At 40.1% G+C, this 25,000-nt stretch overlaps 3 protein-coding genes across 8 annotated transcripts in view; all 3 read right to left on the reverse strand.

The window, feature by feature from the left end:
* Positions 1–4,856, reverse strand: part of LOC138008363 (neuropeptide Y receptor type 2-like) — a 6,788-nt gene extending 1,932 nt beyond the window's left edge. The window contains exons 1-3 of one of the 2 annotated variants that reach the window (XM_068855677.1): positions 4,639–4,856; positions 1,219–1,410; positions 290–719 (exon numbers count right to left, since the gene is read on the reverse strand). In XM_068855677.1, coding sequence (XP_068711778.1) covers positions 290–719; positions 1,219–1,410; positions 4,639–4,819 — 803 coding nt within the window. In that variant the 5' untranslated portion in view covers positions 4,820–4,856. The remainder of the gene's footprint in view (positions 1–289; positions 720–1,218; positions 1,411–4,638) is intronic. The other variant, XM_068855678.1, reaches the window with a different exon arrangement.
* Positions 1–14,247, reverse strand: part of LOC138006286 (neuropeptide Y receptor type 2-like) — a 15,267-nt gene extending 1,020 nt beyond the window's left edge. The window contains exons 1-4 of one of the 4 annotated variants that reach the window (XM_068852522.1): positions 13,934–14,247; positions 8,697–8,888; positions 7,636–8,077; positions 6,638–6,670 (exon numbers count right to left, since the gene is read on the reverse strand). In XM_068852522.1, coding sequence (XP_068708623.1) covers positions 6,638–6,670; positions 7,636–8,077; positions 8,697–8,888; positions 13,934–14,108 — 842 coding nt within the window. In that variant the 5' untranslated portion in view covers positions 14,109–14,247. Of the gene's footprint in view, positions 1–5,403; positions 6,671–7,635; positions 8,078–8,696; positions 8,889–13,096; positions 13,588–13,933 lie in introns of those variants that run through there. The other 3 variants (XM_068852519.1, XM_068852523.1, XM_068852520.1) reach the window with 3 other exon arrangements.
* A 5,386-nt stretch (positions 14,248–19,633) lies between these two features.
* Positions 19,634–25,000, reverse strand: part of LOC138008364 (uncharacterized) — a 10,310-nt gene continuing 4,943 nt past the window's right edge. Inside the window, exons 3-4 of one of the 2 annotated variants that reach the window (XM_068855679.1) lie at positions 24,926–25,000; positions 19,634–22,655 (exon numbers count right to left, since the gene is read on the reverse strand). The exon at positions 24,926–25,000 is cut by the window's right edge and continues 108 nt beyond it. In XM_068855679.1, coding sequence (XP_068711780.1) covers positions 22,156–22,655; positions 24,926–25,000 — 575 coding nt within the window. In that variant the 3' untranslated portion in view covers positions 19,634–22,155. The remainder of the gene's footprint in view (positions 22,656–24,925) is intronic. The other variant, XM_068855680.1, reaches the window with a different exon arrangement.

Raw genomic sequence — 25,000 nt, forward strand, 5'->3', positions numbered from 1 at the left:
AAAAAAACGTCGAAGTAACTTGTGTAATGATTGTATTTTACTGCTTAGGTGATAAACATTAAATGAACGTGAAACAAATCATCTGCGTGGCTAAGGTGTTCGTTATAACCTCTCAAACGTCTGTTGTTTGCCCCCTAAGAAGTGTGTAGCTGATTTGCATGATAATAGCAAATCCAACATGGCGGCCATCGGGTACTTCGGCAGTTTTGGGGGGGGTAACGGATTTTTCTGAGGGAATGTAAAACATTCTAAAACGTATACATGGTGGGAAGAAGTTATTCTGACTTGCCTGGATTGGAATTCACCTGAATCAAACATGAAGTAAAAAGTGTGGAATGGCAGGAAACACAATGCATAACAAATAACCACCACTGACAACATTTTGATGATTCTTTTGGTTGCCTGAGCTTGAATAAACCCGGGTCTATCGCCGCCTTCCTTGGTTGCCTGACGAAGCTTCAGCCCTATTTTTATGTAGATGATAATCATGATGGGAAGCGGAATAGCATAAGTTAATGCAAAACTACACAACAAGTAAATTTTTTCATAGGGGAATCCTGTGGGCCATGACTCTTCGCAACGTTCTCCGTTCGGGGAGCTTGCTCCCAGAATAGGAAGGGCAGGCAAGAGAGCTGTCAACCATATCATCAAAATGATGAGTTTTCCTTGAAACCTTGTGATGCGCATGCCAAATGGGTGCACGATGGATTGGTGTCGATCTGCCGAGAAAGGAGAAAAAATCAGGGCAATAATATGCGGGTGTTGAAAACCATTTTTCAACGCAAGAAGAGAAGTTTCGTATCTCCAAGCGGTCATGTAACGTTCTGTTTATTATATAAACACCAATGAAACACCATACCATTTTACATTAACATTTTTTGTAGTCCTAACGTAGAAGAACGGCGTGACTTATTATGTTACCTGGGCAACTGTGAGTCATGTGTGAAGATTGTAATTAGTTAGTATGTATGAGGAATTTGAAACTAGAAACTTGAGTTAGGCGCTCGGCTTATATGGGTACAGATCAGGGGAGGTAATATTGCAAGAAACAGGCTAGGAGAGCAAAGTTTTAATTTGGTGGTTGTGGGAAAGGAAAAGGGAACTTATTTTTCCGGCAGGAAAGCTTTGAGAGGCGCAGAGCCCCATTGCTAGTACGTAAAGACTAGAATTGCCTAACATCCCACCCACCCATCCCTCACGCACACAGCCAAGACTTACCGACTGAAATCGCCAACATAGTGCCCACAGATCCCATGACAAAACAGGGCATGAGAGCTGGGAGAAGTTTGCACATAACTGGACCAAATGGCCAATAGAAATTAAGCTCAAAGTACACGACTGTAAACGGAATACAGAGAAGTCCCACTCCAAGATCAGCCACTGCAAGATTAGCGATCAGAAAACCCGATACTGCAAACAAATAACATTTAAACGTGATAACATTAGTAGCGTTTTCACAAACCGAGTCATTTTAAGATGTATTTTTTTGGCGAAACCACTTCTTTCCAGCCAATTAGATATGTTTAATTTAAGAACTCGTTTAAAAACAGTCTGATTGCTGAGAACGTCTAGCCTGCGAACGCAGACATATTTCCGGCGGTCGTTTCTCTCCCCGGAAACGACCGGAAATACGTCTGCGTTCGCAGGCTAGAGAATGTGGGGCTACATAAACCTTATAGACCTAACAAACAATAGAGATATATAGTTTATGCTTTTCAAATGACGTCTGAGAAGGCATATTTTTTATGCCCCTAGAACGTTAAATGTATTTCTTTTGTTATCACTCTGGAGGGCATTAAGAAAATAAAAAACTGAACAATTACCAGCCCGGGATCGTTTAGCCTGCGAACGCGACGTATTTCCGGCGGTCGTTTCTAGAGAAACGACCGCCGGAAATACGTCTGCGTTCGCAGGATAGGGATCGTTTAGAAGTTGGGTTGAAATGATTGCGTTTGTTTTGAAGCCGCGAATCGCGACTGAGCGTACAATCGCGACTGATCATTAGCGAATCACGACTGAGCATACAGTTGAAGTCTTTTGCCAACTTTGGAACGAGATTATGGATCTCTTTTCATCCTGATTGGCGCTTGCTTGCAAAAAGGCCATTCAAAAAGCAAATTAGAAAATTTCTGCTCACAGTACTCGGCGTTGAGGAGAATGCTTATGTTGACATCTACTCATTGAAAACAAAACTGAATAATTATTACTATCGTGCCATATAGATGGTTTCACGTGACGTCATCGCCGCCATGTTGGTGGACGAAAACAAAAGATCTCTCATTAGCGTCTTTTGCTCGTCCACCAGAGGTCGTACGTTTCTCTATTTATTGGTGTCTCTAGAGTTTGTTTGAAAACGTCCTATGATAGCCCTCTTTCGATGTATTAAAATTCAGTCCTAAACAAAAGACGTCATTTCGAGGCTCTGACGAATAAACTCACACAATTCCTTATATTTATTCCCCAGAGCTTCGAGATGATGCCTTTTGTTTAGGACTCAATTTTAATATATCGAACGTGGTCTATTCTATTTTATTCATTTTTGAAAATAAACTTGAACTTGAAGCCGCAAAACTTATTACATGTACCTCGCCGCCATGAAGCTACTACAGGCGTTATTTACTTCAGACAGACGTTTGTCTGCAAAAAAACGAACCCCGGCTAAGAATTAATGTCCAAACCAGTACAAATTCTGCGTTGTTATTGGTATTCTCACTTTGGAAATCATGAGGCAGACTTTAGCATCCCTAGTATGTTCTCCTAACTCCACAGTATGTACTGCGCGAAACTTAAATAAACCTGACCCTGGTCGCAAGATACGCAAAATACGACTCAATGCCCGACAATACCATACAACGTGATAATACAAAATCATATGATTGGCCGTTTTTATACTAGAGACGCATAATTCGTCTGGGACGAACTTGGGCAAACATTTTTTCTGCGTCTGTTAAATTCGTCTAGTATAAAGACGGCCACAAGACGCATTATGCATCTGGACGAAGAATTTATTTTAGTGCGTCTTCGAAGACGCACTAAACTGGAAAGTTCGTCCAGACGCATTATGCGTCTAGTGCCCGTCTTTATACTTGACGAAATTAACAGACGCAGAAAAAATGTTCGCCCAAGTTCGTCCAAGACGAATTATGCGTCTCATATAGTTCGTCCCGTCTTTACACTAGACGGATAACATGAGAGACGCATAATTCGTCTGGACGGATTATGCGTCTCTAGTATAAAAACGGCCATTCTTCTGGCTCCTAAATGATAAAATTTTCATGTACTGGATCTAGATATCGCCGTTTTGTTACAGTAACTATTTCGTTTGCATGCATTGTACAATCATAAATGTTATAATTTGTGTTCGTTAACGTGAGCAGATCTGACTGATAACCACTGTAATTAACAGTAACAAATGGGGATCACAAAATAATTAAAGAACACTGATGGTTTCCGAGACAGCTTGACACACAACGTAAGCCATATCCTGGTCTTTGTGCTGCCTATGTATCAATATTGAGCCCCTTCGATTCGCTGTGAATATGAACATATCAATGGATACAACAATGACCAGCTCCAATGCCACAGGTTGAGTTTCTGAGTCATGATTAATAACACTTTTCAGTCCCGGCACAAAGTAACGAGCAAAAGATATAGCTCCTCTTGTGTTGACTGAAGCCTCTTTATCAATGACCCAGTAAAATGTACTCTACCTGTAGACAATTTACCTTGTTACCCATCGTCAGCCGTGATCGTACACCCAAAAAACACTTTCTCCGGTCCGTTACGTCCATCTTAAATTTGAACTAAGAGCTTTCATTAAAATAACTAAAACGCAAGCAGAAAAAGGCGCTGTCGGTTGGAAGTTTAGATTTCAAGGGGAGGATAAAAAGTGCAGAAACCGTCATTGCTAACCTTTGAACAGAAAAATGCTAATGTGTCTTTAAAACTTCTAAAAATATCGAATTGGCAAATTAGATATAATGACGTTCTCTTGACATCGCTGTCATCGGTCTCGAGTCCATCAAAACGATAGATTATATAACCGTGAAATGCAATCGACAGCAAGCCACTCCAATGTGTCTTTTCAGTGTTTTTACAGGCAAGCATTGCCAACACCCTTGAGGTTTCACAAGTGAATTATTTTTATCACTTTTGTAATGCATTGATTAATTCTTCAAACAAAAAGAACAGATGAGTCACTCTACGTTGTTAAAGCTGTTCACGCTATTTTTCCTCTTATAGTTTCCCCTTGCTTTTCATCAGTTAGGCTTTATCATTGTTACTGCTTAGCTATCCTCTATAACTTCAACTAGCCTGGAACTAGCCAGGAAATAAACTAGAAGGAACAAATTCTGTGTTTAGTGCTCATCCGCCTTTCCAACACAACTTGAATGTAGTTATCAGTTTGAAATTTTAGTAAGTTTCCATAAGACTGATGCCAAAAGCAGTATTCAGCGCCAATGTAAGAATTCGTTGTTCTCAGGAATATACGCGTTTTGCCGCACATCGGAATGAAGGTATGATGTAAGCTGTGGTAAAACACATGTTTACAAGCGCCGAGTTCCTTTCATCCGGCTCTCACAAGCGTTTCTTTCTCTTAAATTTAAACTGAAAATGAACCGAATAAGACCATCTTACCTGTGTGTAGTTCACGGGATTTGTAAACTACAAAAATAACAAGAGCGTTTCCAACAGTCGCCAACAAGAATATAACCACATAAAGTGTTAAGCGAAAAATCCGAAGTCCAAGTGGTTCTGAGAAGTTGTCCATTTGGGATGTTGGTGTCTCTCCAGATAGATTCCCAAGCGAGTTATTCATTATTCTCGAAAGATGTTGTGATAAAAACTCTCTGACTTGAATTATTCAGTGAGATAAGGCGGGTAAGTAAAGTGCCTGTTCTAATTTAATCTTCATCATGGCAAAGGGTCATACCGCAAGCGTCTGAGCGTATTGCGGCAGAAATTACATCTCTTTGGCGCGGCGCCCTGTGTATAACCCTCCAAATTTTTACTAAAGTGCTGTTAAATTTTGGCTCTGACTGCGGAGGTTTTTTTGTTTCAACGCCGGTCCTTCCTAAAAGAAACTGTAGTTAACACTAGTTATTAATCTAGGACATTACGATAGTAAACTTCACGATTTAGATTTCTGTATGGTAAGTTGAAGAGAGGAGGGTCATCCGGGTCAAAATGAAGTTTAGTATGTGGACCTCAATGTGTGGAATATACTCTAAAACTATACTTCAAAACAAAAGCAAGAGAAGTTAACATTGCATTGCTGCAAGGATCACTTTTTTTCTTTTTCATTTTTTAGTTTAGAATTTTAGATGAAGTGTAAGACCACTGTGACTGAAGCACCCCATTAGAGACAACGCTGATAAGCACAATCAACACTTGATTTGTGATTTAAATTACATGTTTAATTAAATGTTCTTTAACAGATATGTTAACTTTGTGGCCTTTAGTGTATGAGGATCCATGAGGCAACTGATGGACGCCTTTTCGAGAAAACTTGTGGAGAGCCAAAAGAACTTTCCTGCATGTAGCTTGTGCTTCTGACTCAAGGATCGAAGGAGGGCTGAAAATACAACACCTTATCCAGTTTCCTGCCTTTAGTTCTTTGATTCAAGGCGTAGCTGATATCTGAATACAGTGATGAAATCTCATTTGAAATTTGCGGCATGGTGGAGGGCAATATACATTTCATACTTCCTTATCTTCGCCTCGTCCTCATGATTGCGAAAACATTAAATTAAGGAACTTCCCTATTTTCTTAGACAGGTCCTATTAAAAGGTAAATCAGATAGAAGAAGCATGAGTGTGCAATTTTTAACTTACGCCTATTGGTTTGTTTCTCCTAGTACTTACAAGGCACCGAAAGGGGAGCAGTTCGAAACACAAGATATCGTATTTGTTGCCGCGAAAGGCCCCTGAATAAACGCTGCTTGTTTGTTCTACATCTACATCTACATGTTCCAGCACTCGGCAAAGTCCCTCTTTGACTTATGGCTGTTTCTGCTTAGGTGGCCTCGTACACCATAAGCCTTTTTTTTTTCTAAATTAAACTGTTGACGTTACTTTCGTATAATAACGAAATAGAATCTGTTTTGCTTTTGAAGCATTTGCTTTATAGTATTCTTGGTATTTCCTTTCTACAATCTTTGTTGCCAAGTCCAAGATCAAGAGAAATAAAATGGTGTGCAAAACTGGCTGGGTGTCAACAAAATAAAAAAAATGGCAACTTGATGCCTCCTCGTCCGAGCGTATAAGACGTAAGTTCCATTATTTGTTCGAAACAAGAAAGTCTTCAGTCACTGATAAAGTCGACCCCCAGGATGACGTTGATTCTTTCGAAGAAAAATCTCGGTTTGAGCTGGACCGTGCTAAGACTACGTTTTGAAGCTGTAATGTTTGAGCCCAACTTCTATCGGATGCGTCGTGGAACAGCATCGTTTTTGAATATTAGCAATGCAACAGTTTTAACTACATTGTTGAAGTGCGAGTACTAAACGTCCTTTGTGGATATGACCGAAACCCCCTCCTACTTCCTTTGCCAATGGCTCTTTTGAATCCTTTCTTAAACTGGTCACCAAGAAACGCATACAGCACTGGGTTAGTTGCACTGTTCCCGTACATCAGCAATTGGAAATAGGACTGCAATAGGAAGCTGTACCTGTAAACGAGAATTAAAATCAAATTGTCAGTTTTGCACTGAGTGGAAAGCATCTGTCTACCATTTCGTTATTTTGTAAATCTGTTGGGTTACTCCACCGATCATGCGATGGCGAAGAAGAAGAGGTCGAGGTTAAGATTTTTGTGTATCGTAGTTGCATTATAATGTAGCATTCACATTTGAATGGTACGGAAATACCTGGAACAAAACGTTTTCTTCCCAAAGGGTTTAAACTGGGTACAAAATTGAGTTAGTCGACTTCGTCTATTAATTTTTTCGCAAAACTTGGTTTAAAAATGGACACTTGACGCTGATAGGGACTAGGCCAATTTGAATAAATCTTATATTGTTGGATGGTGGATTCTTGAAGTTAGTTAGCTCACTAGGCATGGGGGAAGAACAAGAATTCTAAAAACAAGCATTTTAAGTAAACGTATCCGAAGAAATAAACATGTGATTTGCCAAATATGTAATGTTTTTTTTTCAGAAAATGTTTAGCTAAGTGAACTGAAGGATGTTAATAAATTTCGTTCCCGGGGTCTTGCTTTTTCCCGTCCTCTGTAGAGCAAGTTTTTCACTTTTTCAGAAACTTGTAAAACTGTTTGAATCTCAGTTGCAAACAACTATTTCAAACAGCCAAGAAGATTTCGCTTTTTGGATTTTGACACGGCATTCTTTGTCACAGTGGCAGTTGAACCTCCCGCTTGACTTCAACTCAGTTTCCTTGCCTGCGCGGCTGATTACCACAGAGATATGATAAAAATCTGACCAATTTTGTTTTCTCGGTCCATACTCACGGTAAATTATGGACCAGTGCTTTTACCCTTAGATTTATGGCCCAAGTGCGAAACGTTGTAATTTACAGTACAGCCCTCGAACTTTATTAGTAAGAGGTATGTAATAGGTATGTAAACATAATGAAACTGTTTTAAGAGAAGTTATCGCAAAACTTCTAAGTAACTTGCCTGGATTGGAATCCACCAAAATCAATCATGAAGTACAAAGTGTGGAATGGCAGGAAACACAATGCATAACAAATAACCACCGCTGACAACATTTTGATGATTCTTTTGGTTGCCTGAGCTTGAGTAAACCCGGGTCTATCGCCGCCTTCCTTGGTTGCCTGACGAAGCTTCAGCCCTATTTTTATGTAGATGATAATCATGATGGGAAGCGGAATAGCATAAGTTAATGCAAAACTACATAACAAGTAAAATTTTACGTAGGGGAATCCTGTGGGCCATGACTCTTCGCAACGTTCTCCGTTCGGGGAGCTTACAACGTTCACGACTCCCAGAATAGGAAATGCAGGTAGGAGAGCTGTCAACCATATCAGCAACATGATGAGCTTTCCTTGAAACCTTGTGACGCGCATCCCAAATGGGTGCACGATGGATTGATGTCGATCTGTCGAGAAAGCAGGGAAAATTAGGGATGACATGCGGAGAGCAATAAACAATCGGTTTAATATGTTTTATGTAGAGCAGATGTGGTCTGTATGCACTACCGACTACCACCGTAAAAAGAAATAAGCTGAAATAAACTGATGCTTGTTTATTCAGTCAAAGCAGGGCAGTAAAGAAATTATCGATGGATAACATGCACTCTAACACATAATGTCTCCATTTGCAACGAATGTAAGAGACCTGTATTTTGCGTAAAACTAATGTCCCGTTCACACCAAGCCTTAAACATGTTTTGAAGGTGTTTAGTTAAACACGGTTTCAAAGTGTTTTCTTCTTTTTATCATGAATACTGGTTTTTCTTGACTACTAATTTAGCACAGATCAAAGCATGTATTGAAAGTCACCAGAATCTTATGTAGAAGCCAGTCGTACTTTTTTCTGTGAGTGGTTTTCATTTTGTTAAACCCAGGTTAATTAAACATTCTTGTTGGTGTGCCGGATGGGGTATAAGATTATCGGAACAAAGGTTTGGTGGTTACGGGAGAGGAGCTCCATTGCAAATATAGCCGTACTAGAATTGCTTAAAGCTGACCCAACTCACGCACACAGCCAAGACTTACCGACTGAAATCGCCAACATAGTGCCCACAGATCCCATAACAAAACATGGCATGAGAGCTGGGAGTAGTTTGCACATAACTGGACCAAATGGCCAATAGAAATTGAGCTCAAAGTACACGACTGTAAACGGGATACAGAGAAGTCCCACTCCAAGATCAGCCACTGCAAGATTAGCGATCAGAAAACCCGTCACTGCAAACAAATAACACTTAAACATCTCAATAAAAGTCAGGAGCTCGTTGCTAGGCACGTAAAATGCATTGTTTAGCAACATTCAATCAGAGCGTGACGGTTGCTCCTTGGCACACGAAATCCCAGCTTCGAAAGCTGCATTTCTCGAAAATTATTTGGCGGTTAGCGCTTGGATTTTGAATGGATCTTCGATTGAATGGCACGAGGAAAAGCGTCAACCTTTCAGTTTATCTGGTGTTCGATTTGAAAGGCGGGCGATTCTAATTTCTGGGTGAAAATCGGCTTGACGCTGGAGCGGTCGAAAATGAGCTTTCCACCCTTGTCTCCTTCTGAGGACGTGTAGTAACAGTCAAAGGAAAACCCACCAAATCGCTCAAATTCACCATTTTCAGCCGCAGAAATGACAATACACAACAACCGAGGTAGGTTTACGTTTATTTTGAGCTTTAACATAGTCATTTCTCGATGTAAGTTTACTATATAATATTAGGTCTCTTCAATATTTCCCATACATTTCTTTATATTTCGAACATACAAACAGACATACTGTTTGTGCGGGCTCCCTGTGGCCAGGATGGTCTCCTCTTACAAACCGAGTCATTTTCCAAACTCATTTTCCGGCGAAAACCACTCCTTTCCAACCAAATACAAGCCTCAGTTTATCAATTATTATTATTATTACTTACTCTTGCAATGTAAAACCAATTTACTTTTACCTATTTGCGTCTACAATAACAACAACAACAATAACAACAACAACAATGATGATGATGATGATGATGGCTACGGTTTAAGAGATCAAATTAAGGTAATCATCAGGAAAAGTTTTGAAAGATTAACCCGATTGTGGGTGGTCCGATATTGGAGCCTGACTTCAACATAAGTAACAACGAAGCGATTTTTCCCCGCAAAAGCAGGGAAGAAGCCAAAGAAACACCTTAGTATAAGCCACAAAAAAAAAAAAAAAGATTACTAAGAAGAAATCTGCAAAACGCTTTCCGCAGCGGGGAACAAATAGAATATTTTTTCTTCGTCGGCAGTGAAATGGCAAAAGACCGTTGGGGTTTCTGGGTGTCATTTGAATCGTTAAAAATCTTGACCAGTTCTACTTCGCTTCCATATCTTTTAAAGAGTTGCTCAAAAAGAGCTTAAGTTGAGTCAAACAACGCAAGTTTCACCCCGTCGTTCGCTTGTTTTCCATTAATAATATACATTAATTAAAAAAATTCAGTGTATTCAGCGGTAAGTGAAACAACTGCAGGCAAGTTGATTGGCTGAGAGCTCGTCAGTGAATCCCAAACAGAATAAAGAAAAGTGAAATTAGTACTATATCCTCACTGCATTCCCATTAAGTTATGGGAAGAGTCCGCGACTGATGAGGCAGTAGGCATACAACGAGGATATTGGCAGATAGGAGCTTGGTCAACCGTCACCAGGGGAGTCGGGCAGGTCCCAAAAGACGACTGTCATTGTAGAGTACAGGACGAAAAAACCACGCTCCAAGCGGAGAGACCAAATTTAAATTCCAAATGGCGCAAAGTATTACTGGCGCTATAGCACGGGCGAAAACGGGGGAATGCGATGGAATAACGCATGCTTTGCAATAAGCTAATTAATTATGCAGTGAGAATAGTGCAGGTATTATAAGGCTAAAAGTTTGCATGTATATCATTAATAACAAATAGCATGATTTTTCTCATGCAATTTGGAATAAATAAGCACTTGTAAGGCCCTACGGTCTCGTGCAAATTTGTTCGTCTTTGAAAAAAATTACTGTGCTTGTTTATTCCAAACTAAACTCAAAATTACAGTTGGCTTTTCCCTGATCGCTTAAAGATCTCTCGCTAGCTCTTTTTGTTCGTCTGCCAGCAATTGCATATTACAACATTGTTATTTGTGTCTCTAGAGTTTTCTGCAAACCACCTATACAAACTACATATCAGTGTAAACGCCATAAAGCAGAAAGAAAACCACACATGGACTGAATGGAATCGGTAATGAATGCCCGTTTTGAAATAAGCCAGGGTAAAACTAAATATTTTCAGTTTCCAAGTTGCGAAACCACGTCTCTACAATTCCGGAGCAGAAGCTGGAACTAGGCTTTGGTATATTGTGCCCGAAACAAAAAGTATATTATGCTTTAAGCAGTGCTCATAATTTTTAGAAATTATGCCACAATTATGCTACTTTCTGAAAATTATGCTCTCTGTTACCGAAATTATGCTACTTAGATCTTGAGTAAAATAAAGATCACCAGTAGCTTAACTCTATCAATTCTGACTTCAATTAACATTCATATAGTCCACCTTCCAGTCTTACAGTCTTTAGCATCGCAAATACACATGTGCGCAACTCAAAAAGCCAAATGATTAACAAATGCTATCAAAATCAACCGTTTCTGGGTTCTGAATCCGGGTCAGAAGTTTTAGCCCGCATACTTGTTTTAGACACCATCCAAGCAGAGCCCTCAGTTCAGTACAAAGACAACTGTGCATGTTGTTAATCTCTGTGTTATCGGTTATTGTACTGAAGCATTACGCAAGCCTGTAAATAGTCCACAAGAGCATGCTCTGGTGAATCGTTAAACAATGAGTTAAGAATAGAGAATACTCGTTCAGCGGCTGCAGACGAGGGCTGCACCAGCAGAACCTTCATAACTGTAGACGACCAATGGGGTAGGTTATCACTGAGATTGTTGGTCGCTGGAAGTGCTGGAAGTAGTTGTAATCGAGGACGACGCCATCTTTGATCTGTGGCCTGAGGGGCCAAGCCGCCGAGCCATAAGCGTGGTGGCTTGAGGAGAGTCATGCACAGGAAAAACCTGGTCTGCCAGACCATATTTGACCATTGGCCTCAGCACATACCTCAACATTTTCCAAAAACAATACAGAAATAGAACACAAACTGAATTATTCCAGAACTATGATGGGATTTTTTTGTTTTCAACGCATAAAAGCTCGGATTATGCTCGTTTAGCTAAATTATGCTTAAAATTATGCTAGCACAATCTACCAAAGCCTAGCTGGAACTGATTGCAATTATAGTCAGCTTGTCCATCCGCAAAGGGATGAATATATCAATATTCAACCCCTTCGCCTTGAAGATATCAATAGGCACAACTTTGATACTGATCTCAGCTCTGATGCTGCAGTTTCAGCTTATGAAATAACAACAAAGGAAACGAGCAAACGGTGTAGCTTCTCTTACGTTGAAATCCCTAGCCCGTGTAGCAGTGGCGGTTCTGATCTTGAGCCGTGAAGCCCCGAGAAGGCTGGGAAGGGGATTCTTCCTTTTCCCCGCCCCAGCCTTTTCTCGCCGCCCCAAATCTCTAGCACTCCGCAACAATAGATCGTTTTCACGTGACGTCATCATTTTCTAAAATCCAAAACTAAAGAGCCACGAAAGTTTTTATCCTCATCAGGCATAAGAGGCGGTAAATTTGTATCCATTTGCAATTTTAAAGCTCAATAGCGTGCTTCGTTTGGAAACCAGAGCATTTTGAATTTCTGAGTTATAGCGGTGCGTGACACGAGGCGACGATCAAGTTTATTGAGAAATATATATTTATCTCATGGTTTTGAGCCTTTTTAGAACTTAAAGCATTAGGAAAAGTGCTTAAGTAAATAGCTGTCTGTTCAGTACAGATGATCACTCGCCTAGATAGCCAAAGTAAGTAACAGATGTTGACACTATTTTCCGGCCGCCATATTGGTGCACCACAGATGTGCACCAACATGGCGTTTTCATACTGGGCTCTGTAAATTTCTGCGAAACATTTCGACGAATATCTGAAGTTTGGGGAAACGCACGGGCCTAAAACTTGGAGAAGTGTCTTCTTCATTTATCTTCTACAACATCACGAATTCTTGACTTTTTCCACCGGATGGTTTTCGTTTTTTTTATTTATTGCGTGACAGTGAAAACGATCTATAGATCGAGAAACCGCTAGCTACGCGGGCTATGAAGTTCCTTGTCAGGAGGACGCAGTAAATCATACTCTAACTGTATGCAATTTACCTTTAACCATTGTCGGTCATGGTCTTACACCTAAAAAACACACCTTTTTCCTGTTTTCCTTGTTATCCAAGGGCTTAAAAAATGATGAATAAGCGCAGGCTGGAAAAGACGCTGCCAATTGAAAGTTTAGCTGTCGCCGCAAAGACTTATATTCACGGAGCTTAACTAATGCAGTAACCGCCAGTGTTTACCTTTGGACAGAAAACTTGTGAATGCTTTGTCTTTGAAAACTAAATGATGAAAGGCCATGTAAGCTCTCTTATCGTCGTCTTGGATGGAAAAATGTCAATAGGAACAATAGCTTCAAGAATGTACTTCTCACTATTCACCAAAGAGGTGACGCATCTGTTCTTTTGTTTATTGAATCAATCAATGCGTTACTCAAAATGATGCAATCACAAGTGAGACCCTCCATGATAATTAAGTTGACGATGTTAGCGATGCTTGTAAAAACACTGCAAAGACATGTTGGAGGGGTTGCTGTCGATTGCATTAACATTTGTTGTGGATTGCCGTTTTGATAAGGAACCCTGATGGAACAGAGGAAGGCGAAGTCAACCAGAGTACGTCATTTATTATACTATGCAGCGAATTCGCGTTTTTCAAAAAAAAAAAAGCTACATTTTACCTGTTTGATTAACCTCTATAAACTAGCCGAACTATTCAGGAATTAAATTGAGAGGAACAGTCATGTGGAAATTGAAATTCGCTGTTTATATTAATCACGTTTCCCATATACAACTTGAAATTCGGTTATTTTATAACTAAATTTTAGCCAGTTTCTATAAGACTGGTGACACAAGCAGTATTCAGCGCAAATGTAAACCTTCGTTGTTCAAATGAATGCCGTTTTTACCGCAAATAGAAATAAAGTTATGGAATTACAACCATTCCTTTCGGTCTTAGTAAAAGGTATGGTAAAAATATTCAGGTTTACAAAGCACGCGTTTCTTTAATTTCATCTCCTTTCAAGCATCTCTTTTTATGAAATTTAAAATGATAATGGGTATGGTCCAAATAACACTTACCTGTGTGTAGTTCACGAGTTTTGTAAACTACGAAGATAACAAGAGCGTTTCCAGCAGTCGCCAACAAGAATATAACCACGTAGACTGTCAAACGAAAAATCCGAAGTCCAAGTGGTTCTGCGACGTGGTCCATTTGGGGTGTCCCTTCAGATAGATTTCCGAGGGAGTCATTCATTATTGTCGAAAGATGTGGCGATAAAAACTCTTGTGTCTTGAATTATTAGGTGAGATAAGATGTGTATGTTAAATGTCTGATCCGAATTCCCCCATGAGTGTATTGCGCCAGAAATTACACCTCTTTGGCGGGACCTCATTACAGTCCTCAAACCTTTTACCAATGTGCTGTCATTTTGTGTGTCGAAATTGGGCATCTAAGTTTACTCTCAAAACACAAAAATGTCAATTTAAGGAAGCGGAGGGAATTTGCTTTGTAATTACATGGCGTCAAACGACTTTTTGTTCCCTCTCAATTCCATCAAGGGGTAATTCAACTTTGAAAGAATTATGGTGCTGAAATCTCGAGTAACAAAGCCTTAATATAAACACTCGAATGTGACAGATGCTATCGTTTTAATAGCTGCATGCTTAAAAGCTAAATTGTTGATGAACAATACAAAAGAAAAACCTAATTTGGATGATAAATTCCTTAATGCATTCATGTATGCGATACTTCGTGGAATCCGAAATGTGTTCGACAAGTGTCATCCGCTACGTCTATGACCTTGCGGAAGACCATCAAACAAGGTGTTTTCTGTCAGCGTAGTAAGCAGTTTTCAGTAATTGGTGTGATTGTCCCACGGCATTGCCATGTTTCAAAACATTTAGGCACTATCATAGTAGTAAAGAAAATAGTATAACTTACAACAAGTCATAATGAACAAATCGGTAATAAGGGTGGTTCCTATGACCATTTATTCACTGCCGGAATGAAGCATATTACTTACGGATCCCCTCACAGGCCATATATGGAGGCCAAAAAATGAATAATTATAACATGGTGTTATTCAAGAAAGGTAGTTGCGACAATTGCTTCAGATGAAGAGTATCACCTACGCGGGAGCACCTCACAGGCGGAAATGTTCAATTCTCTCGACGATGTTTTCCAACAGTTTCGTTTATCCACGGTCGTGTTAAGATTCACGTAGTCTCTTTTGGAACAGAGTAAAATACACGAATCCTACAAATGACATCCTCCTGGGCACTAGTTTTCCCTTACAAGCTTATGTAGTGAAAACAGAAGCAAAATCAACCAATAATAAGGGCTCTCCGTTCAACAGGTGGAAAAGATATCACCCATCATAGAAGGAAGTAAGAAGTTAAATCAGTCAGTGCGGTGACGCCAAATGCCACAGAACAGAAATTGTTTTTCCTGGGCACTACTTATGGCACGTTTTATCCTTAATTATACGTAACATCGCATGTTTTGTCACCGATTTGATCAGTGATAGCATTTCTTTAATTAAACACCGTGATAACATTACACTTAAGCTGATGGATGGGACGTTGGCCTTGTTTGTAGTTCGGTTTTTCGGTTTTTCGCCATTCTTAACATATGTTTTTTTGGTTTTCGGCAAAAATACAAACACTTTTTCGAATTTGGTATTCGATGTGGTTTTCTGTTTTTCCTCTTCGGTTTTGGCTCGGCAATCGTGCGCGTTAGCAGCGTGCAAATTCTACGAAGTTACTCCCCTTTCTCAAACTAATCCAATAAATGAGTCGATTGTGGTTTTAAAAACGTGTATGGTTGCCTGTGGTTTTCCTTTTTGATCATAATGTGCAGCGGTTTTCGGTTTTGAGCGATTTTGCGGTGTAAATGCTCCTCTTCTGATGTGGTCGTGTCAATCAACGGTAGCCTGTATGAACCCCTGACGCATATCATACCGACAAATATAATTGTATAAAATACCCAAAAAATTTATTAAAAATCCCTTAATAATAAATCATAACAACCTATCCCTCTACAAAACTTAGAAGAGAGAAAAAGAGGCCTCTTAAAGAAACTGATACCCAGTAAAGTAACCATATTTAACGCCGATAACTCGTAACAGTAATTCAACTGACAAACCTGAGGTCGACGGCGCGCTCATTTTACTCCCCATCTCCATCAGTGCTCCGTTTTACGGGTATTTAAAGCTACTTAGCTACACGGAAAGGAAATAAGTCGAAACAAGGTTGCGCGATCAGGGAATCGAACTCAGGACCTCTTGCACCAAGGCCGCGCACTAACCGACTGTGCCATTGTAATCCATGATACGGTTCACTTGTAACGATAATATAAATTTGGAGGTATTGATAAACAACAAACTAGTAAATTTACCTTTTCACCTACCTGACGAGCGTAGTTTTGCTAAATTTGCACCCCTGGGCCTCACAAAAAATAGTTAACGCTGCCGCTCAGTGCCCAGGCTGAGTAGAGTTCCTTGCTTTAAATCGACAACGTTTCCTTGTGTAGCAGTAATTGTTTTTACAAGGGAGTTGTACGATATTTCGCCTGCCAAATTTTCTCGTCAACATGCAGTACCGATAATCCGTGAAAACAATAGTGTTGCTTGGGCATAGTTTAAATGTTACTGTAGTTCTGAGACACTCTTGTGTGTTGTCTTCATTAGGGTTGATCCAAAGCTAAGTAGATATGCTAACTAATCTCAGCCGAAAAGGAACTGAAGGATGAGCTCATTAGTGATTAGCGTTGATTTCCTTTAAGACGGATGCAAATAGGTGTCAGGTAGCCAATAGAATAGTTTTTCAAAGCTGGGAGATTCTGTGATGTTTGTTACCATTAACGTTTCCTTCACATTTCGTTATTTGATTTCCGACTAATAAAGGAAAATATTCTAAAAAGCTGAACTGGGGAGCATGTGGCTTTAGTTTCCCATCCCCTTTGATTACCTTCTTTAAATTACTCTTCCTTTCTGTCTTTGGAAGTTTCTTTCTGAGTTTCTACTTAATTTCTCTTGTCTGCCTTGTTTTAGGCAGTTTGGTTAAAAAAAAACAAAAACAAAATTCTGGGTTGGTGGGTTACGGAAATAAAAAATGTAAAAAAAAGCATAAAACGAGTTGATTGAGGTAAATAACCACTGTGTTGAGATTTGGGAGCTAACGTTTCGAGCGTTAGCTCTTCGAAGAAGGGGGTAAGCTGCTATTGTGAAACAAGGCTGTTGCACTGCTTGCTTTTTGGGGAGTGCAAGGCTGACGCAGTCATGATCCACTCCTGGTCTGATCGATTCACCACTGTAACGTCTGATCGATTATGTTCTATCTTGTGCCTTAATCAAACTTCGCTCTCGCGACCAGTTTCACCAGGACTACTTGCCGCCGCCAGACAGTACAAAATGTTTCTGGAACAATCACATACTTTAAAAATAGGAGAGCGTGTCATTCCTGGACTTTCCGTGACAACAACGCCACAAAATACAGGAGACGGTTGGATTGGTTTTTAGTCGATAAAAGCATAGTATGCTCACACAGTCAGTTGCCGCAGCCACCCGAACCCAGTTAACTCCGATCACCGCTGTATTATCATTTCCGTCAACTTACCACGCAACTGGTTCACTTCGCAAAGCAACCAAAAAACCGCGTATTCCAAAGCCAAATTACAGGCTACTCACTAGTGATCCTGATATCCCGGCGCCTAAAATATCAACAATCTTTACAACAACAAGCCGAACAAATCAGTTGCTTCTCAGACAATAGCCTAAACAGGATGCATGAAATAATCTCAAACTCACTTCAAACAGCTGCTACCGATACTATACCAACTTCAAAAGCCAAAATCGAGTCGGAGCCGTGGGTTACTGATGAGTAAATTTCAGCCAGATTGCAAGCCTATAATTGTAAAGATCCAGTGAAGAAAAAATCAAGCATCAAAGAGTTACGAGCACTACAATCTAAGCTTATGAATCGGTACTATAGGGAAAAGAGATTTCAGAAGTCTTTGAAGCCAGAGAGGCTGAGCGTTATTTCCGCCAAGCTAAAGATCTACAAGGCCCACTAAAACACACGGTTCAAAAGCCTCTTTGCACCGAACTCGAGTTTGTACAACATTTTCTTGAGTTCTCATTTCAAAGATCACCAATTACCGCTGCCACCCGAGCTAAATTCCACCGAACCGTTCCTACCTCCTACGTTAGCGGCAGCACCAGAAATCGATGACAGCCCACCTAGTCTAGAAGAAATCCGGACTATAGTTGAAAAATTCAAGTTTCGTAAAGCTGAAGGAAGTGATGATTCAGTTAACGAGCTACTGCGCTATTCAAACGATTGTCCAGATTTTATTGAAATCTTGCACGAGCTAGTAACAGTCATTTGGGAGTCTGAGGATATTCCGGATGAGTAGAGGAGAGGAACAATCAGTACATTGCATAAAAAAGGCAATCTAGCAATTCCAAGCAATTTCCACCCACTCAGTCTCATCTCAACACTATCGAGAACAGTCACCAAATTATGCCGCAAACGCATAAACGCAAGATACCACAATGTTTTGGCTGACTGCCAGTACGGCTTTAAACAGCACGTTGGAACTGTTGACGCATTTTACTGCTTCAAACAATTGATAAAAAAACAAATCTGAGGGGATGCACCGCTTATTTCTTGATTTTCGCGGCGCATTCGATCTTCTCTGCCGATCGCAACTACAAGAAAATGGTTAAAATAATGCTTGGTACTACTAAAATTGCAATTTTCTACCCGCTTTTCATCAAAAGACAACAGCAGCAATCAAATCGGGTACATGATCTCATTCAAACTTGGTTCCGGAGTTCGGCAGGGTTCTGACGAAGGTCCAAATCTGTTCTGTTTGTTTTTGCAATATGTACTTTCGGTGGTTGAGGCGGAAATCCAGACATCAGTTCCAGACGCAGGTGTAAACTTCAAAATTGAAATTCTCAGGGAATGCAATCCGCGTAAGCTGCGTTCAACGGGTCCTTCTAGTGGTTCTAGGCGTATGTTCAAAATTTTATATGCTGATGATATTGTGTTCTTTGATACAAATGAAACGAGACTCAATAAGGTATTGGCAGTGGTAGAGTCAGTTTCAACGAGATTCGGTCTAGTTATTGCTGAAAATAAAACAAAATCAGTGAGTTTCAACCTGAAACCAGATGAACAACCTGCAACCCTTTTCAACTAGCGTGCTAGAAAAAGTAAAAAGATCAGTTATTTAGGATATCATGTATCCTCAGATTCCCTAACACTATTTCTAGATCCAAGCAGCGTTCACAGCATTTAACTCAAGCCGACGTGCACTAACCAACCGCAATATCAGCCTTCCAGCCCGCGTTTCGCTACTTGACAGTTTAGTACGCTCAAGGACTCTGTATTCAGTCCAAGCATGGAATTTAACCCAATTGGAAAAAGAGCGACTTGACGTGATCTACCGTAGTTTCTTACGAAAAATGGTTTACAAAGGATATGCCAAGAAAGACCCACAAAAGGGTGATTATAGTTTCATAATCTCTAATCAAAAGCTATACGAGATAACCCGTACAGTTCCACTTCAAGACTTCATTGATAACCAATTCCATAAGTTCCAAGCCCATGTTACCTGTCTTCAAAACAACAAGCGCCAAAAACAGCTCCAATCTATGATTCCCGAAGTTAAAAACACGCAAAATCTTTGGAATCAATGTGGCAAATTAAGTAGGTCGGTCAAAAGTTAGCTTACTCAGGCCAGTAGGGGTGGAATACTCAAGTTGAAAGGCTGCATAACATGTAACAAAAAAACTAAGACCGGTAAAACACTTGTTGGAAACAAAAAAAGCAACAAATTTCCAGTAGACGGACTGCGAGAACAGAAAACTATTTAAGCAGCTGACACGTGGACAAAAAATTTCTTATTTTCTTTGGTTTTACAAGACATTTTCTTTTCCCAGCAAAGTACAGCATCTGGTTCTGAAGCAAAGAGCATCTAAAATAAAGTTTAATTTATTTATTTACATTTTACCTGTAAACGTCAAATCACAGATAATTCTCTTTCTACTGTGTTATCACAATAACACCTTAAAAGCTAATATAAATTAAAATCATAAATGATAGCTTTATAACTCTCTTTTAAGATAAAATTCGACTTGGACAACGTAATTAAATACTCTCTCTTGTTCGTTAAATACTACACCATATAGTTCAGCATATTGCTTAAGCCCCAGTTGCTCAAAGGCCAGATACTAACTTTGACCAACAGATAAAATCACTATTCGACAGTTTCAATCTGTGCATAGATATTCGTATTTGCTAACGCTACCGTGAGTATGCACACTCTAAGCACATATAAGTAAAGGGGTGTGCAGACTTTAGCAAGCTTTGACGTGAATTGTTTTATACTCTGTTACGGTAAGCCTTGTTTTCACATGATCTGCAACTGTCTGCGACATGCACGATCGCCGATAGGTCTGTGTCACGTCACAGCATAGTTAATAGAGGGGAATGGTTATGAAACCCGACAAATTTCTTAGTTGTTGGTTTTTGTTCTCTTTTTTGGCCTTGACCGTGCACAAAACACAATAGTTGTTTACTCCGCACTGGAAAACTAACCAATAGCAACGTGTTAGTTACGTAATTCGTGCATAGTGTATGAGAGCAAAACAAAAGATTGTGCACACTGAGTCGTGGACTTTCCAACCTAAATCCTGGTATCTTTGTTTTCTCCTCTGATGTTTGCCGAGCTTCAAAACCAGTCCCCTCTATTAAAGGGAACCTCCCCTAAAACAGGAATATATCTTTAAAATAGTTAACATAATGCTCACAATCAAAATTGTTCGAACGTGTTCCAATGGGAGCGTTTGCATCCGAAATAATTAAATTTTAAGAAAGGTTGTTTTGGTTTTCAAATTTCCCGGGCGCCGCCATCTTAAATAATTGTGACGTGTCATGGTTGCCCTATTGTTTTAAAACAAATGCTCTTTGTGAAAATACAAAAGAGCAACCATAACACGTCACAATTATTCAAGATGGCGGCGCCCAGGAAATTTTTGAAATTCCTATATTTCGGATACAAAGGATTCCATTGGAAAACGTTTGAACAATTTTGATTGTAAACATTATGTTAAATATTTTGAAGTTGTATCCTTGTTTTAGCGGAGGTTTCCTTTAAACTTTGGTCGCAGACGTATGGAAACATCTGTCCCCGGCGTCTGCAGCGATCTGCGTCACACGGTCTGGATGATCGGGAAAGTTGAATCTAGTTCTACTTTCCCGACCATTACGACGCTTCCGACTAAGACAATTTATTATGGAAACGTGTGTCTGAGATGATCTGTGTCCTATCGGCGACACACTATTGTTCGCCTTGAAACACGTCCAATCACACTTGAAGTAAGTGCACTCCTTTTTCTCCTCGCTTCGCGGGGGGTTAGTCGTACGCTTGTCTCCGATCGCTTCATATTTAAATGGAAACATTTGCCTCCTATGTTTACAATCGTCTGCGATAAGACCGACGTAGACAGCTTCTGATGGTCGCAGACCGTTGCAGATCTTATGGAAACCAGGCTTTATCCACCTTTGAACAAATTGGGCCAGATAATTACAGAGGGTCGTCTTTAAGAACAAGCTCCCGGCTAATTGAAAGAAAACGGAAAGGTTAGGTGAGTTTTTTTTTTTTTAAGTTAACAGGCTGGACTTTTTAGTGAAAGGCCAGACCTTATTTCCTCGCTCGTTCTTCGCTATAAACCGCACACGCATTAATTCCTTGAGGACTGCCGCATACATAGCTCACTCCGGTCTGAGGCTGAGGGAGATATTCCTTTAGTCAGCGGCATCGAGATTAACGACCACTGGAGCTGGCTAATTCAGAGCCAAGAGGTTCACGAATTAAAACACTTCAGAACTGTTTCAGACTCTCTCGCGTAGTCTCAGGAATTCACAAATTTTGGCGGGAGTTTTAAAACAATTGTGGTCCGGCCAACGGTTGCAAAATTGGACTCCCGCTAAGACTGTACTTTGAAACGGGCCTCCACGTTGACCTAAAGAACCACGGCCTCCACGGCCACAGTTATAATACTAAGACCCTAATTTTCAAAAGGACTATTGCCTGAGCAGTTCTTGATAAACAGAATGAAAAACAAATGAAATTAAATTAAAATAAGGGTACTCTCATAATCACCTGAGCAAATATACGACATGGATTATTTACAATATGCTTTTAAATACTGGTTTGCGCGCTACGAAAATATATTACAAAGGATGGAACATACACGGAGCAGCATTTAAATGTGTCTCTCTGTTTTCAGTCAAACAATTGCTTCATCCATTATTTCTCCTTCATCAGCAAGGTCAATTACACGTTGGTTTGCCGATTTATACCGCCATCGCAAATGAGATGGTAAAGCTCTTTTTCCTAAATGCTTCACTAAGTCATCTACCTCTCTCTCAAATTCTGCGACTACCACTGAAGCATCATTGATTTGCGAATCCTGACCAACAAGGCCAAGATGAACTTTCCCGCCATGATGTGTTAAGCAAATTGACAATCCACTTCCAGTCTTCCTGGGAGTGCAACAAGCCATCACTGTTGCCATTTTCCCGTTCAGGTACACGGGCGTATTTGGCCCAGGAATTTGAGTCACTGTGCAGGGAGCTTTATTAATGAGATAGTTAATCAGCCGTCTCACCGCTGAGAGAGGAAAAAGCAAGAGGCAAAGTTTTATGAAGCCGTAAGTGATTATGCTTTCAAGAGTAAAAGAAAAATTATCGACTCTTCGTCTGGTTTCCCAAAGCCGAGGAACTGCACCTGCAAAAAGCGAAAAAAAAAAGATTGCTATTTGATGACAGTCGGATTTTCCATGGGGCGCCATGATTTTCAATTCCTTTCGTTGATGTGCAAAAGAAACAGTAACCTGGACACAACGAATGGATTGACCAATAAGACAAAAGTCTCCTTTGTTGACACAGATTAAGTTTCAACGAAGTCCTGAATTAAAATCTAATTTCATCGGCCAGTCACAATAAACAGAGAACCAACTGAACCAATCATACCTCGAAATCAGTACAAGCGGCCGTCGCTGAGCGCGGGGAAACACGGCGTGCAACTCATTATTGATTTCTCTTTAATCTAAAATCGGCTACAAAAGGAGTGCGAACGTACTCATTACAAACAATGTGTCACAGTGATATGTGTATCCCCGTGATAGGTGTATCCCCATTTATTTATTTTATACAGTGGTTTCATATCCATTAATCTTTAAGACGGCAGAGTAACTTCAAACTCAATTTTGCAGCAATAATACATATGCAATAGGATGAACGCTTTGTTCAAAAGAAAGCTCAAATTGTCCGCTGTATCCTGTGCCGTTCGCATTGACATGTTTTGTCGATATCTCGAATTGTATGTAAGTGGCCAGGCCAACCTTGTTTGGGCGTTCGGTGACTTCGATCGCTTCTGCTTCTTCTTTTGGTGGCTTCCAGCTGACACCACAGTAGAGAAACGAAAACAGCAAGTTGTAAACACACTTTTTTCATTTGGCTTAAAAACGTCACGATCCTCAGTTGGGTAAAGAAATTCGGCCAATACACATTAGTAATCATTTAACAAGTTGTCGACCATACGATTACTACGTTGTTTATTATACTAATCGATATTTAAAATTAATATACTACGGCCGACTGATTTGATAGTCATCATAGAGTCGTGCCTATTGAATTAAAAATCGTTGAAAAATGCAAATTTTGCTGTCTGTACGTAAATAAGTCAGAACAAAAGAACAATGGATGTTTAGATTACCGTCTACGCGTGGTGCCCAACTGCATTATAGAAGCGATTCATACTGCTCTGTATTATTAAGGCGAGATGAGATGTCTTGAATCAAACTAGCACGAGTGTTGAAATCTAAAATTATTCTGCTAATTAATAGCGACGCAACTTTTTTTTGTCATTCGGCCACCGAGTATTGCACATGTGGAAGCGAAGCGAAATCTAAACCCGCTTTCGAAATGTGACTGTATCGTTTCGCTTATTTCTGCCTTTCAAAACGGTGACTTTGAATGAAACTGTCATTATCTGAAATCGATGCTAGAACGCTGAAAATGGCATTTCCGAGCTTCTAGATTTCAAAATTTTCTGTGGGAGCATGTCCCCAGAAGCCCCTCGATTGTCACAGCCGCCTACTGAGCAATTTTCCATAGTCGGCCACCTATTTCAAAACATTTTGAAAGCCCTGCCTATACACATATCACTAGACTGTATACCCATTGGGGGATACAAGAAACAATGAAGCTTCATTTTAAACGGACAAAATGGCGTACGATTTGCGTTGTGTTGTAAGGACGAGAAAGAGATAGAGGGCGATATTTTGAGTTACTTAATATCCAATCTGCGTTTTAAAATCGAGAATAGCAGAGCTCATGAAAGGGGTTACAGGTATAACTGAAACCGAGCCCCGTTTGGAAACCAGTTAGTCTTCTTTTAATCGGTAAATATTAAAGTGAGAAGTTTTTTTTAGCAAACGTAAGCAAATCTTTCATAGATACACAATTGTCTAAACTCAAACCCGCGCACGACAACAATAAGATCTCTTCAGCCCGCGAGTCGTAGCGAAGAACAGCAGATTTTATAGTTCAAAGGGCTTTTTTTCAGTTCACTCTGTACCACCTTTGATTTAACTGTTCACAACAACCATTTGGGTGAGAGTTTGAAGGGAAGGGCGAGGGAGGGAGGGGGGGGGGGGAATACACATTTAACTGTCCGCCATGTTTCAAGAGATACACATATCACTAGTGATAGGTGTGCGGGGATGCACATATCACAGTGACAAGCGCAATCAAGACGACAATTTCGACCCTCAATTATTGTAAACAGCTCTAAAATGATGTAAGTACTTCAATTCTTCACGGGAAAGGGACAAAATTTGATTCGTGACCATGAGACACTCGCAGCACCAACCAAGAAAAGAATGGATTTGCGGAGGCTGAAGTTAGTGGATTGACGACATAAATTTGTTCCTTTTAGTATCGGAATATGAACCCTTAGTTGAATTAAGGGGTATTATCCCTTCAATTTCCCACCTTCTGTTCCCACTGGAAGTTTTACAAAAGCCAGGGAAAACTTGTTATCCAGATTAAGTTTGGCGTGCTGAGGCC

Source organism: Montipora foliosa, chromosome 6, assembly GCF_036669935.1.
Source record: "Montipora foliosa isolate CH-2021 chromosome 6, ASM3666993v2, whole genome shotgun sequence".
NCBI lineage: Eukaryota > Metazoa > Cnidaria > Anthozoa > Scleractinia > Acroporidae > Montipora > Montipora foliosa.